The sequence below is a fragment of the Penaeus chinensis genome, chromosome 37, assembly GCF_019202785.1.
Source record: "Penaeus chinensis breed Huanghai No. 1 chromosome 37, ASM1920278v2, whole genome shotgun sequence".
In the NCBI taxonomy this organism is placed as follows: Eukaryota; Metazoa; Arthropoda; class Malacostraca; order Decapoda; family Penaeidae; genus Penaeus; species Penaeus chinensis.
Genome location: NC_061855.1, coordinates 33,093,700 through 33,108,699, shown reverse-complemented (window position 1 = coordinate 33,108,699; position 15,000 = coordinate 33,093,700). Strand labels below are relative to the sequence as shown.

Below are 15,000 nucleotides of genomic sequence, written 5' to 3'. Positions count from 1 at the left end.
AGGAAACGAGAGATGGTTGTCCTGGAGTACGAGAAAGTGCTGAATCAGAAGGAGTGTCTGATCCGCTTGCAGCCCTTAGGGGTGGATCGAAATCACGACCGATACTGGATCTTCAAGTCCATACCAGGCCTCTTCATTGAGAAGGGCTGGGTGGACTCCAACACCACGTATTGTACAAAGGTAAACCACATTTTATTATTTACTATTAGAGAGGGGGGACGATTGATATACATCTGTATGTTTGTGTATCCTCGCTATCTTTTGTATCTTCTCTTTTCTCTCTCTCCTCCCCTCTCCTCTCCTCTCCACATTTCTTTCCCTTCTTATTCCATCTCTTAATTTCTTTGCCATTTTTTCTTGTTCTAATCTTTCTCCTTTACTTTCACCCTCATCCCTATTTTCCCTTGTATGCTCCCACTTTCCTCACCTATTGAAATATTTCTAATATATTGGAGAACAGATCATATTCTAGGTAGCACACACTAGGCCCATGATGTAAGTGGTATGCTTGCTGGCCCACAATAAATCCCCTAGTCAGCCAGGGCTTTCTACTTTTAGAAAGTGCTGTTTTATTGAGACTTGAGACTGATTGCAGCAAAAACAATACCATCAATCTCTGGAAAGGCCTCCATGAAGGTCGTTTTACTAGTGTTAGATTATGTCAACAACACACTCCTTTCTCACAGTTTGTGGGAAATCCTCTTTTATATATATATATATATATATATATATATATATATATATATATATATATATATATATATATATATATAACTAGCACACTTGAAAACTTGAAATTGGTATCATAAGGCACACTTCTGTAAAACCAACTTAATAAATTATTATCTGCTTTTAAGATTATTTGACACAAATGAATGTACTGCAGAAACCAAATGTAGGATTTTATATTGATTTCCTGAAATGTTTTAATGCCATTTATTTTGATCCACTCAAGCTAAGTGACACCTTGCAACACAGATTTTCAGTGCCATCCATATAATTGCTAGGCAGCAGTATGAATCACATGATTAAGAATGGATCTTTGGTCTAGGTCTGGTATGGACTTTGTGTGCAACCTAGAATAGTTGTTTATTCTATGTAAAACTAGAAATCATAAGAAAGTATCACATATATATATATATATATATATATATATATATATATATTATATATATTTCTGTGACTTCTCCCTCTTTACACCTTTACCTCTTCCTGTTCCAGCCCAAATCCCCAATGAAGGGAACCGCCAGCTCGCCCTCCAAAATGAATATCAAGCAGGAGTCCGAGTCAGATTCGGACGACAAGCCTCTCTCAGCCATAAAGCAGGAATTAGCCACTACACCCCAGAAAAAGGTAAAAAGATAATCCCTCGTGTGGAGGTCTTTTGGGTTGAGCTCATTGTACCTGAATGAGTTTTCAGGCTAGTGGTTGATTTGTTTTGCTTTGCTTATATAGTTTTTGTGTTGTGTTTTGACTTATTGATGCTGTGATATTATTGGCTTTTGTTTACTTCTTAGCTTTTTTCCTTATCCTCTCTTTCTTTCTTCTCTCTTCTGTTCTTGTTTTGATTACTATCATATGTCTGAATATATGTTTCCAAAGATTATTCAATACTGTCCTGAATTATGGTTTTAATTGTTAACAATCCCGATTATGCGCAGGTTAGCAGTACAGGACGTCCCCGGGGCAGGCCCAGACTGAACAAGCCCACTGGTTTTATTGCTAACAGTCCAAATAATGCACAGGTTGGCAGTGCAGCACGTCCTAGGGGAAGGCCGAAAAAGATCAAGCCTTCTGATTTGAATGTTAACAGTCCAAATGCTGAACAGGGTAGCTCTGTGGGAATGCCTGTCAGACCCAATGCCGAACAGGGTAGCTGTGCTGGAACAACTGTCCAACCAAGCAATGAGCAGGGTAGCTATGCAGGAACACCTGTCAAAACAAGCGATGAGCAGGGTAACTGTGTGGGAACCCCCGTCAAGCCAAGTGATGAGCAGAGTATGTCCGCCGACCTGACCCCCAAAGTTGAGCCCAGTGATTTGGTGCCGAGTGTTAGCAGTCCCAGTAGAACTCCTCTGAGAGGTACAGGACGTCCCCGGGGAAGGCCTAGAAAGATCCAACCCTGTGATTTGACGACGGGTGCTAACAGTCCCATTAGTACACCCGGTAGAGGTACTGGACGTCCCCGGGGAAGGCCCAGACAGAACAAGCCCACTGGTTTTAATGCTAACAATCCTAATTACGTGCAGGTTAGCAGTACGGCAAGTCCCCGGGGAAGGCCCAGGCTGGTCAAACCACCGGATGATGATGAGGATGACACATTCCCTTCAGTTGGACAGAATATGTGGTTCCATTACGAGTAAGTGGCACCTGATTTGAATTCTTAGTTTGAGGCTGATTTTAGGTACAGTTATATGTTTCCTTCTGAAAGGTTTGTAAACAAGCTGATGTAAGAATTCTTGAGCATCTAGTAGGACATTGTATTACACTGACTGATTTTTATATCTATTTTGCAGTTCTATAGAAGAGGTGGACAAACTCGTGGAATCCTTAGCTGAGAAAGGTGCTCGAGAAGCTCCTCTGAAGACATCCATTTTAAACCACAGAAAACATTTAGAAGAATCTATAGCAAAACCGTAAGCACTGTCACAGTTTTAAAGCTTTTTTATATGTTATTTTTCCTAGCAAATGTGTATCATAAAGAGATAAAAGGAAAAAGGACGTTACAGCTCTTAATGTATATGATATTCTTGTAGCTTCTGCTTCATAGTCACAGTGATCTTGAAAGAAGATAGGGCAGTTTCCCCTTCTTTATCACAATTTTTGTTTGTTGTCAAGATACGTGTTAATGTACTGATTTTGGGCATATTCTTCTGGGATCTTTACAGAAAAGAAGACCTAGATGAACTCGAGGATGGTGCCAAACAGCTGATGGAGTCCCTGAGGGAAGACATCATTCAGATTGAGCGGGAGCTGACTGAAGGTTGGCTCGGGTCTGTGCCCGACTTCGACGAGTGGGAGAAAAAGGCCCAAGAAGTGAGTCTAAAAAAAAAAAGAAAACTACTATGCTCTCTGCCAACATTTTGCTACAAGGATCATATATTTCTACACTGCAACTGAGACTGATGATCTTGTCTTGGTTCATGTGTACATTCTTATTTTGATCTTGGTGATAATCAGAATTTTTACTCTTTCGAAAGGCATCAACACAGCAGGAGTTATCCGAGTGTTTGGTGGAGGTCCAGCGCCACATACAGTTCAAGTATCTGAAGGGAATCATGGCCCCAATTAAGAAGCCCATGCCGTCAGAAAATCCGGAATTGCCCACAGGTAGAGTGATTTATGAGCCAACTTTTTTTCTTTTATTTTGTTTTTTGAGGGGGGGCAGAGGATGAAAAGAAGATAAGGCGAGACCTGGACAGACAGGAAGGGATGGAAGAGAGGGATGCAGGGGGAGGAGGGTGTGGAAAGAAAGAATAAAAGGACGGAGGAGGGGATGAAAGACAGACCGCCAGACACAGGAAGGAAAGCTTTGGGGAGAGAGGGGAATGCAGGGAGGAAAGGAGGAGGAGAGACAGAGGGAATAGGTGAGGGAAGAAAGAGATGGACTAATGAAAACGTTTCTTTTTTGAAGGGCTGTATTATTAAGTATTCAATAATACAAATTGTATAGTTACATCTTCATTCTTTGATAGAATTGTTAAAGCACTTCTTCATCAACAGAATACGAGGAGTTGGAGAATCCTGCAGTTCAACATTGGAGAGATTCAGTGATGAACAGCCAAACCCTGTCCCGGTTACACCTGCTTGTGAGCATGTTTGATTCGTGCATAAAGTGGGAGAAATCCATAGCTACAAAGGTCAGTTACTGGAAGAGAGAGAGTTGTTGTGAATTGAATATGTGATATTTTTGTATGTTTTAAACTTTGTATATGTATATGTATGTTCTTATAATTATGGATGACACTTTTATGTATACAATTATTTGGTCATGCTCCCGTATCTCTATTTCTGTATACAAAAAGGCCCTAATAATATGTGTAACATTACAGAAATGCAAAGTGTGTCGTCACCAAGACACCAGTATACCACTCGCCATCTGTGACCAATGTGAAGGTAGCTACCACTGGAACTGTATGCGTCCACAACTGCGTGAGACGCCACCTGAGCCCTGGCTGTGTCCTGCTTGCCAGCCGAAAAAGAATAACAGAGTCAACAGAGAGAGAAGTAAAGTAAGTGGAATGCATGTTTGTAGTCTTGTTTTATGGGAAATTGTTCTTTGCAGTTGAATGATTAGTTCAAGAGCCAGTATCAGCAGTATTGTTTAAGATGTGTGGATTTCTGTTGATGTGTTTAGGGGGAGGGGTATAGTGAATATCCATTACTCCGGATGACAATTATGTGTACTCTGTGTTGGCACTGGACAAGACCATGTGTAGGTGTCTGTCCTAGCCACCATACTTTCATAGGTAATGCATATGAGTTACATCTTGTAACAAATATTTTATTCTCCATTTCACTCCAAACATTGTTTGTCACATGAACAAGGAAAATCAACATATGGCTGGTTACTCTGGGATTACGGATTACACTGCAACTAATTATGCAGGGGCTGAGGTGTAAAAGAGAGAGTATGAAGTCCAACCAACAGTCACACTTTCATCGTCCTGCTCCTGAGGGGATTCTATACAGCAAAAGCATTGAAAACACCACTTGCTTAGGAGGATTGAAATAAACCCTTCCTGTAGCACTTGTTGGGCCTGCAAGTTGTGGGATGATACTGAGTGTATTGGTTGTTCAGATAGTCACTGTTCATGCAGACAGTTAGTCCACCATTATATGGGATTTGACTTGAACAACTCCTAGTAATTTGGCTATAAAGTTGACCATCTCATTAATGTAGGTAGTTGATTGCACTGTAATGCTTCTTGTCAATTTATGACAGATGAAACACATCCATCAGAATGTTGGGGTAATCCTCAGTGTTCTTATGAGTAACCTTGACTTAGCATATACACATAGCTGAACAAAAAACAAGTTTATAATCATAGTCATGAAGAAAAGGAAAGAAGAAAATGGGGGGGGGACTTTTATCAGGAGTGTTGACCCCAAGTGGCAACAACCTCTTATAAACATTGTGTTCATCCTCCAGGTCACTTGAAGGTTAACAGGTTAACCCATTGGCGACTGGTATAGAAAATTAAAAAAACACTCTATGCTCTGGCGAACGGCGGCAACTCGCCGACTCTGAGCGCGTGAATTTGGTACATCAAGCCAAATCATTGCCTCGGGGGCGCTTTGGCGCTGCCGCGGCGGACAGCCGCACGCCACATTTCGGGCGTATTGTTATTACAGCAATAGGCGTGACCCGTCGCCATTGGGTTAATATCACATTTACACTATGTAAATAACCCATGGAGGAGAACAAACATTTTTTAAGTCAAATATAAACTAACAAAAAAGACTAAAGTCTAAGAGAAAAAACTGAATATATGCTTTGATAGATATTGAGCATTATTCAGGATGTAAAGTCGTATCATCAACTGCAGCCCAGGCAGTGGAAGGAAAATCTTATAAAGAGATAAGATGTCATTCTTCTTGATTTTTTTAATGACATCATATGATTTAGCTGTTCAGAATGGGATAAATTCAAAGAAACATTATTTTACTAGCTACACTTACCTGTATATCTTAAGTCACATCTCAAACTAATAGATGGGTAAATTAATAAACACTCTAATCTTTCCAGAATGGACAAGGAGATGATGAACCTGAAGTCCGAGGTGAAATTAAGCAGGAGAAGATTTGTAGAGTGTGTGAGCGTGGCTTGGGCCTCATCTTTTGCTGCAAGTGTCCTGCTGCTTACCATTCAGAGTGTCATGACCCACCCCTCCAGACACGAGCTAGGTGAGGTGCCTGCAGACTGTATGACAAACATTATATGTAATTCAGGTTGTTGCAGTTGTTGAAGGAATGGTTTTAATAATGACTTGGTTTGTGCAAGACCAGTAAATATGAGTTTAATTTAATTTATTTTTTATTTATTTATTTATTTATTTTATTTATTTATTTTATTTTCTTTTCTTTTTTTCTTTTTCTACTTTACAGGAAGGATTGGGAGTGCGTTGACTGCAAAAGTGCTTCTTCCAAACAGAAGACACGATCTGGGCGATCAGTCAGCTCAAGAACACCATTCCAGGCAGAAAAAGAAACGGTATGTTTTGCATTCACTCCTTATCATCCCATTTCATTTTGTCTTCCATGTTTGTAGGCTTCCTTCTTGGATCTCCTCCTTCATTATGGATGTGGAGTAATCCTGTTAGTGTCAAGCATCCTGTTACTGTTATCAAGGCTATACATAGAAGGAAGAACTGGGTGAGGAGGATTTGGGGGGGCAAAAATAATCTTATTAAAAGATGGAATAAAAAGATAAGAAAAATGAATGAATAAATAAATACATAAATAATCTCGTATCTCTCTCCCCAAAAGACTAAGGACAGCAAAAGTCGGTCAAGAAGCGGAGAGAAATCGAAGAAGCGAAGCGGCGGGAGCAGCAAGGGAGGCAGTGGTGGGAAACCATCCTTGAGGCGTTCAGCGAGAGCACGGTACACAGACTCTGAAGAGGAAGAGGAAGACGACGATGATGAAGATTACGAGGAGCGTCCATCAAGATCAAGGGGCAGGTGAGTGATTGTTATGGTGTGGTTTTGCATGAATTTAGCCTCTGGTGTTGTCGGAGATGCTAGTTTCTTTCTATGCTTGAGAGGCATTTTTTGTTGTAAAAGTTCTATATTGAAACCAAACATTGATAGTAATTTTCATTATTCTTATTATTGTTGTTGTTGTTGCTATAGTTATTGTTCAACAACTTTTTGCAAAAAAATTTAATTTGGCAGACATTTTGAATACAGATTCATTTTTTGAAAAGACTTAAATTGCAGACAACACCTGCATTGAATTGTATCATTTAGTAACTGTAACTTCCATTAGCAAAGTCTTGCAACTAGAATGCTTTTCCAGCAGGAGGAGTTCACGAAAAGCCGGAAAGAAGAATTACAGAATTGTTAGTGAAGAGGAGGAGGACGAGGAAGAGGAAGAAGAGGAGGAGGGTGAGGAGGAAGAAGAAGAGGTGGAAGAGGAGGAGGAGGAGGAAGAGGAAGATGTAAGTATTGTATCTGCTGCTCACTGCATGCTCAAGTATTTACTTTTTTTAAGAGGGGAAAGTATGGAATACTTATTAATCAGTATTTCAACTGTTTTCAGGGTTTTTACACCATTATTGATGATTTGGTTAATGATTTACCTTTTTGTTCTTCTTTTCTTTTTTCATTTCTTTTTTAATTCATGCAAAGTGTGTAAAGTATTTTAAACATATCCTTAAGCTTTTATTCCTTTTTCTGCTTTTCCTAACAACCTGCTCTATAAACAAAACAAAAATCCCTGAGGTTTCCCATTTTATATGTGGTTTGCAGTATGAGATGAGCAATTCATGCGTGTACTGTGGGTTAGGACCCAATAAGAAAAGTGGTCATGCACAGCTGCTGCCTTGCATGACCTGTGATTCCGCTTTCCACCTCCAATGTGCCCGTAGTCGTGGCCTAACTGCTTCCTCCAAGAATTTGGCTTCATACCAGTGCTCTAGATGTTTAAGGAATGGTAGAAGTCCATCTAAATCTCCCATGAAAAAGGCCAAGGTAGGCTAATTTTGGTGGCCAGTCGGCAATCTTTATTGGTGACCGTACGTTGCAATTCGCGGCCAACCAGTGACCTGTAGACTTAACCTTAGATTGCAGAGATTGAATGAGTGTGAAAATGTGGGTTGCAGTCTGAGTTGTGTCTCATTAACATGGAAAATTGGGGTTGCTTTGCTTTTATCTTTTCTAATAATATACACATTGTACATCATCCCCCCCTGTCCCCACTTAAAAAGGAAAAAATAATAATAATTATAGTCTGTTTAGTTTTAATGTTTGTTGGCATCTCCATTGTAATATACAGCACTAGAAACAAATTAAGAACTATTCCTAGGAACAAGGAAAATGTTTTATTTGCATGTGAGTAAATACATTTTTTGTTTCTTTACATTCTTTTCCTTTTCTTTCCATTCCTTGCTTATTATCTAATTATTGCTAGCTGGCACACAAGGGGTTAGAGAATATTGCTTGTAAATCTTACATTTCTCACAGTGAATGAGAAAACGCTGTGAAGAATTTATTGCCCCTTTTCTCTCATCACTGTCAATTCATGGGACAGACCTCAATTTGTAGCTCTGCAAGCACCCACTAAACTCCTTTGTTACTTACTTGGTTACTCGGAAATCAGTGGACTCCCCATATAAGAATCAACAAGGTTTTTAACCCCAGGCTGGTTCTTGTTCAGCTTAGTAGTAAAAAATACTCCATGCGCATAGCTCAAAGAAGGGTATAATCTTAAATAATTCTGCTGTAGAATTGTTTGAATTATAACTGAATTTTATAGACTATGTAGGCACTACGTAGAAAATTTGGAATCATTGCCCTCAAGACATTAATTACAAGATTGTCTTCATTATTGGCAGTGCTCATGTTTGTAAACTTTTGATGGTAGACGTGCACATTATGATGTCTACATAGCTGAATATCTACAGAGATACTGGTATAGGCTCATCATGTTAGTTATAGGTGGTTATTTTATTGAATTTTTGATGTTTGAGTAAAAGGACTTTGAAAGCTACAGCATACAAGAAAAAAGAAAGGAAATTATGTATATGTATTTCTGCAACATTCCCTTTTTTCTTGCTTTTGTTGTTATTTGCCTTTCCTTAATTTCTTTCTTTCTTTTTTGATGTGTGTGTGAGGTATTGAATTCTAATGCATCTTGACTTCACAGAATGCTGAGGAAAAGGAAGATGGAAAGGAGAATGACGAAGAGGAGGAGGAGGAAGAGGAAGAGGAAAATGAAGGTGCAGAAGAAGATGAGGAAAATGAGGATGCAGAAGAGGAAGATGAGGAGGTGGAGGAAAATGATGAGAATGATGCCCAAGACGAGGATGACGACAATGAAGTTGGAGAAGAGGAGATGGATGTAGATGAAGGGGAAGACGGAGATGCTGAGGATGAGGAGGAGGAAGAGGGTGAAGACATTGAGGAAGACAGTGAGAGGGAACAATATGAGATGGGGGAGGACGTGGTGGAAGAGGAAGAGGAGGAAGACGACGATAATGAGAATGTGGAGTCAGAAAGTGAAGATGAATAATAATTCACCAGTGAGTTAACATAATTAAGCAAAGAGGAAAAATACGGTCTGATGTTTCAGTGCATCTCCGAAGGCAAAGATGTCATCATGATTTTTTTTGTAGACTAATCCCCAGTCATCAACACAGCTGTTTTTCCTCACTCTTCTTCTTCTTCTTTGGCTCTTCTCTTCTTTCTTTTTCTTTCTTTTCATCCCTCTTCTCATGTCCTCTTTTCGTTTCTCTTTTGGCTCTTCTTGTCTCCTTCTTTTCCTTCCTCGTTTCGTTCTTTCCAACGGCCTACAAGATCTGTGTCAGGGGATCTACATCAGGTAGAATGTACTTAGAAACAACAGTGAGAAACTGTCACTTTGTAGATCATCATCATTGATCTGTAAGTTTTTTTTCCCCCCCAGTCAGAAGGCTGTTAGTACCAATAAGTTCCAAGGGGAAACTATGTATTGATTAGACATATTTAGACATATATCAGGGTCTGGAATAGCTAGTAAACTCCATTGTAGCTCGTAGATGTTATGGGAGGTACCTGTTTCATTTATGGAATATCTTTCACTCTCTGCCTTCCTTTTAATTGTGGCAGTGCAGTGTAATATGTATACTTTTGTTAGGCAGAGGCATTCTGTTGCAGGAAAAGCTGTCATCTTTTAACAATAAGTAAAGAAGAGACTTTTATATATGCATTTAAAGGCATTGAAGTATTGGCACTTATAGAACTGTATTAACTTTTTTTCATTATGATCTTTGTTATCTTCACCAAACAGGTTTTCATTGTAATGTTTAAAAAGGTTCCCAAACTATTTAAAAATATATGTACATACACATACATATAGATCTATTTTATTTAGGAGAAAGGAAGGAAATGTTTAAGAAGCACTTATTCGCTGTGTATGCAAAAACAGCTGAACTACATGAGACAACCAGACCCTGCTTGTAACCTGTGGTAAAGAAGTACCACGAGTGATAGCTTTATCTCTCTCGTTAGGAGAATTCTGTTGTAACACCTTTTCTATGTGAATATTTTGCCGAGTGTCCAACTGCAAATATTATCACATTCCAAAACTGTGGATTAGGAGTTAAGTTATGGGTAGATAGTTGTCAGGTATGATGGTAGCTATATATTATATATATATTCATCTACTAATGCTGAAATGTTGAATTATAAGATAATGATAGTAATAATAATGATAATTATAATGATGATGATGATAATGTTAATTAAAAAACAACTAAGAAACACCCTCCATATCTCAATGTGGCCCTTATATACTGCTTCCAACTTAGGAAATAATTAGTGAAAGTGTTCTGTTGAACTTTCCTCTGTACCTAGTTCCCCTCCCCCTCTCCCCATTTTCTTTGTCCCCAGTTACGGTACCCTTTTTCCTCGTAGATTAATGTCACTTGTGATTTATTAGATTTGTATTGTTTTGTTGTTTCAAGAAAAAGATGTTCTGGTTTTGTTTTGTTTTCTGTTTTCTTTCCTTCGTACTTTTTGTTTTTTTCCTCTTTATGGTCTGTCCTCACCTTTTGTCCTATTTCTTTGCAGTGTGCATTAGTAAATTGATATCATCATGTTTTCTTCTCCTCCATTTGGTCCTCCTTTCTTTATGTCCTTTCTGCCTCCTTATCCTCTATTTGCCTTATTCTTCCTATCAGCTTCCTCTTCCTCTCCTCTCCTTCTTCCCTTTTTGGATCCTTCCATCTGTCTCTTTTCTTTCTTCCTCCTCCTTCTCCTTCTCCACCTCTTCTCCATTTCTTCCTTCCTCCCTCCCTCCCTCCCTCCCTCCCTCCCTCCCTCCCTCCCTCCCTCCCTCCCTCCCTCCCTCCTTTTTTCATGTCTTATCCTCTTTTATTTACTACCTGATTTTTAGGGCCTTCTCTCTCCCTAATTTCCTAATACCATTTTGATATTTACTAAACATTTTGAAATGCATTTAGCATCATGACAAGTGTCCATCTTGGCATATATTAGATTTTGGATCTGATATTTTTTCTGTGAAAAGTATGGTTATAGAACACATCTATTTTGTGATACTTATGTATATAGGTCCTATTTATTCTAATGACTCATTATTCCAAGTTTCTAGTTTCCAAGTGAGTGTTGTCAATGACAATATACCATGAGAGTTAGAAACTAGATTGTGAAATTAGTTGTGGAGGCATCTTTGGATTTGGCCAAAGCAACAGTGACATCTAAACCTTAGGACTTTTAGGTTATAAGTAGCATCCTGGGAACCTATTATGGTACAAGTTAAGGGATATATTTCCCTGTGTTTGTTTGAGCGATTTGCAAAATTTGCCACATTTTGTGTCCATATGAAGTATTTCATATGTTACACCAAGCATTGGAACCTCTTTTAGAGTATGATGATATATTTCATAGCAGACTCTCTCCAATAGCAGCTTTGAAATTGATAGGAAACATAGAGTGGGAGGGAATTGTTTTGATAAGGAAGGTGCATTGTAGAAGTAGACGTTAATGATAGTATGTAAAAGGCAATAATCTTATGGATCAGTTTTAGGAGGTAACTCTTTCGGTTCTCGAGCATATTATTAGGTGTAAGAGGAAGCAGTGGGAACGGGGATTTTTGTTGTGATGGGGGAGGAAAAATCATTTCTAATATTAAAAAGGAAATCAATGAATTTCTTTGTATACATGACAAAATTTCATTCCCATAATTATCTGTAATTTATCCTTTTCTGTAGAATATTTTTATCCAAGTTTGAAGAGAGAATAAAAAGTTTTGCATATTATTTTTATCACTTGTAAACTAATGGTATATAAGTCTGAAACTAATGTAAGTATTCAGAATGTAATATGTTATTTAGACCATGTAAAGGAAGTGTAATCTTGACAAATGACCCCTGTAATGCTAAATTTTGCAGATACGAGTCGGGCAGGGTCATCCAGCCTATGACTTTTGGATTACAGATATATACATAATGTTAGTTAAACCTCTTGAAATTGTCAAAAAAAATTTATGTAATGGAAACCTTACATCAGTCTTCTTCGGCTGAAATGTGTACTATCAAAATCTAAGGATGTAACAGAGGGAGTATTTACAGCATTGTAATTCTGTCAGAAATGGTAATACCAATATTTTATTATGTGACAGAGGGGAATTTCACGTCAACATTCTTTAGCTATTTATTTCTTTTTCTGGTTTTGCAGTCTTCTTTTGAAAACACTCGAGCGAAGTGCACATGTAAACTAATTGTTTTGTATCCAGTCTACCATAGTCCCATGATGCTTTTTTTCCTTTTCGTTATTTTATTTTTTTTTTTTTTTTTTTCACTTCTTGGAGTATCTCATGTTCTGTGAATCTTGAAAATATTCTTTTGATTTTGCTGTCTCTTTCCTCTTTCTCTTTTAATTTTTTGTTTTTGTTTTTCTTTTTTTCCTTTTATTTTCTTCTTTCTTTCTCATTTATATATATATATATTTTCTTCTTTTTTTTTGTGAATGGCCTAAAAAGGGAAACAAATTTGCAAATATACTTAACATATTTGTGATATTCCTGCAGCATTGTTCACAGTGATTCCATACGTACTGTTCCCAGACCCTCTCTACTAATGCTGTAGCAATGTACAATGACGATCACTTTAATCCCACAAGTCTTGCTTCTCGGTATGCGTTTGTTATTTGTATCCATGAATATATATATAACAGCTTTTGAGTAAAGCCAGTTTGAAGTTTTGATATAAAGATATTTTCAGTGAAGCCTGGGTTGTGTGCATCTGGCCATTGTGTGTCACATCCCTTCATGACAGCAGTACAACACATATGACTGCATCATTCATCATGGTTGCACAATGCAGTTTGTTGCAGTGGACAGTAGCAATGCACGATGGGGCAATTGTCTCTGTTATTATTTTTTACAGAATGTGCTCTTAGTTCTATGAGCTATCTTGACATGCTTCCTACATTAAAAGTTATAAAGGCTTTTATTTTTTTATGTTTACTAAGTTGTGATGGTCACAAATACATACTTAATAATAGTTGGTAGATTGGTAATTGTAGCACAAAGTTTTATTTACCAGTGAACTGCAGTTACTTCTTTTTGCCTATTTAGATACCGGTACATTGTGATAATTGTTTGATCATACTGCTGAAGTAACATGAGTGTCTATGTGAACTCTTCTGTGTTCATATACATGTGCATGTGAAATGGTATGTCAGCATTAATAAAATACCTTAAGAGAACATGACAGATCACTGTACATCATTCATAGAGAACTAAAAGAAAATAATTATAGTTAAAGTTGGCAGTTTCCAATGTGGAATTGACTTCTCTTTTTCCTAGTTTTAACTGATGCAAGATTCCGTGCGTCAGCAAAGTATCGAGTGAGAAAATTTTACATCGGTCACTCTATATATATAAATATATATATATCAAGGTTCCTTCAGAGAGAGATAATCTCAAGTAACTGTTCTACCTCCATATGTTTACTATAGAAATTGACTGTTAACCACGTGCTCTTCTCTGTGATGTTTACTTTATGGATATTTCGCTCATTGCACGTTAATACTAATGATTGCAGTGATCCCTTTTGTTGACTTATGCCTATGATTCCCGGAAAAAAAATAAAAAGTTGTATTAATTGATTGCAGTCACAGATGCAATGTCAGCATTACAGCTTGCACAGTTGCAAGGGAAGTAAAGGGTTTTCCTCAATAGCCAACAAATCTGCTGTTCACTTACTCTTTTGTGAATCATGACCTGCAAACTCTACCAGTCAAGTCACATTGTAATCATGTGAATTCTGGTAAAGAGCTTCGAAAGAATGTGCATTTATGTGTCTGAGAGTATTTTTGAATGATTGTGTGTGTGCGTGTGTGTGTGTGTGGTTGCATGCGTGTGCATGCCTGTGTGAATGCATCTGCATGTGTGTATATATACTATAGCAATAGTCATAATGAAATGCTTTCCAAGTGGTAATCTTTCATAGTTTTTTCCCCTTCCCCTTTTTATGGTATCGGCATTACTGTATTTCCTACTTGGCTTCTCGGGTAAAAGAAAATAGATAAAAGGACTACTGAACACCTGTGTTTTGATATTGGCGACTCATCTGGACTCTGAATGTTCGATGTCAAATAGCAAGGATGAAGGAGTAACCATGCTGCTTAAACACAGCTACCACATATATTGATATGTAATTCTTCATACGTTTTGAAGCACTGTAGCTATCTATTTTTCATGTAATAATAAATAGTTGAAAGATAGATACGATGTTTCATTTTTTTTATATCCCTCAACACAGGTTAGTGTATGAATGAAAAATATTTTTATCAATATATTTGTCTAACCTCCATATTACATAGAGGACATGGATAAGTATCAAAGATGCCTAATATATGTTATTACATAATTAGTGCCTTCCATATATTGTAGTTTTATACAACCTAATACCCACATTTCTTTTCTACAGAACAATAATTCGTGATGCACAAGTTGTCAGGTAGGGTAAAATACCAAAGAGCACGACAGATGACCCAACTGATTCTTAAATAAAGCTTGAAGAATGTCTCGCTCCAACCCACCTCTCTGCTCCACATGCAAAGTTCCTCTCTGTCCCACATAGCCCACTCTCCTGTCTCTGCTTTTCCTTGTTTGCCCTCTCCCCCGACCCCCCAACCAGTCGAACTTCCTCAAAGAACCCCTCGCCTTTTCAATCTCTGATGCAGAAATACCTTCCGTTTGATCTAATCACCCATTGTTCTTAACCCTTGCTTTTCTCTTAATCTCTCTCCTACCCCATTTATTCCCCCTCTT

General features: G+C 38.0%; 1 protein-coding gene across 4 annotated transcripts in view; it reads left to right on the top strand.

Moving 5' to 3' along the window:
* The window catches only part of LOC125045246 (tyrosine-protein kinase BAZ1B-like), a 29,867-nt gene extending 18,869 nt beyond the window's left edge, over window positions 1-10,998 (top strand). Inside the window, exons 14-27 of one of the 4 annotated variants that reach the window (XM_047642433.1) lie at window positions 1-180; window positions 1,222-1,353; window positions 2,250-2,359; window positions 2,517-2,636; window positions 2,889-3,036; window positions 3,201-3,330; window positions 3,724-3,860; window positions 4,053-4,232; window positions 5,750-5,907; window positions 6,109-6,214; window positions 6,490-6,683; window positions 7,021-7,162; window positions 7,473-7,694; window positions 8,869-10,998. The exon at window positions 1-180 is cut by the window's left edge and continues 22 nt beyond it. In XM_047642433.1, the coding sequence (XP_047498389.1) occupies window positions 1-180; window positions 1,222-1,353; window positions 2,250-2,359; window positions 2,517-2,636; window positions 2,889-3,036; window positions 3,201-3,330; window positions 3,724-3,860; window positions 4,053-4,232; window positions 5,750-5,907; window positions 6,109-6,214; window positions 6,490-6,683; window positions 7,021-7,162; window positions 7,473-7,694; window positions 8,869-9,234 (2,325 nt within the window). In that variant the 3' untranslated portion in view covers window positions 9,235-10,998. Of the gene's footprint in view, window positions 181-1,221; window positions 1,354-1,661; window positions 2,360-2,516; window positions 2,637-2,888; window positions 3,037-3,200; window positions 3,331-3,723; window positions 3,861-4,052; window positions 4,233-5,749; window positions 5,908-6,108; window positions 6,215-6,489; window positions 6,684-7,020; window positions 7,163-7,472; window positions 7,695-8,868 lie in introns of all 4 variants that reach the window. The other 3 variants (XM_047642431.1, XM_047642430.1, XM_047642432.1) reach the window with 3 other exon arrangements.
* The last annotated feature ends 4,002 nt before the right edge of the window (window positions 10,999-15,000 follow it).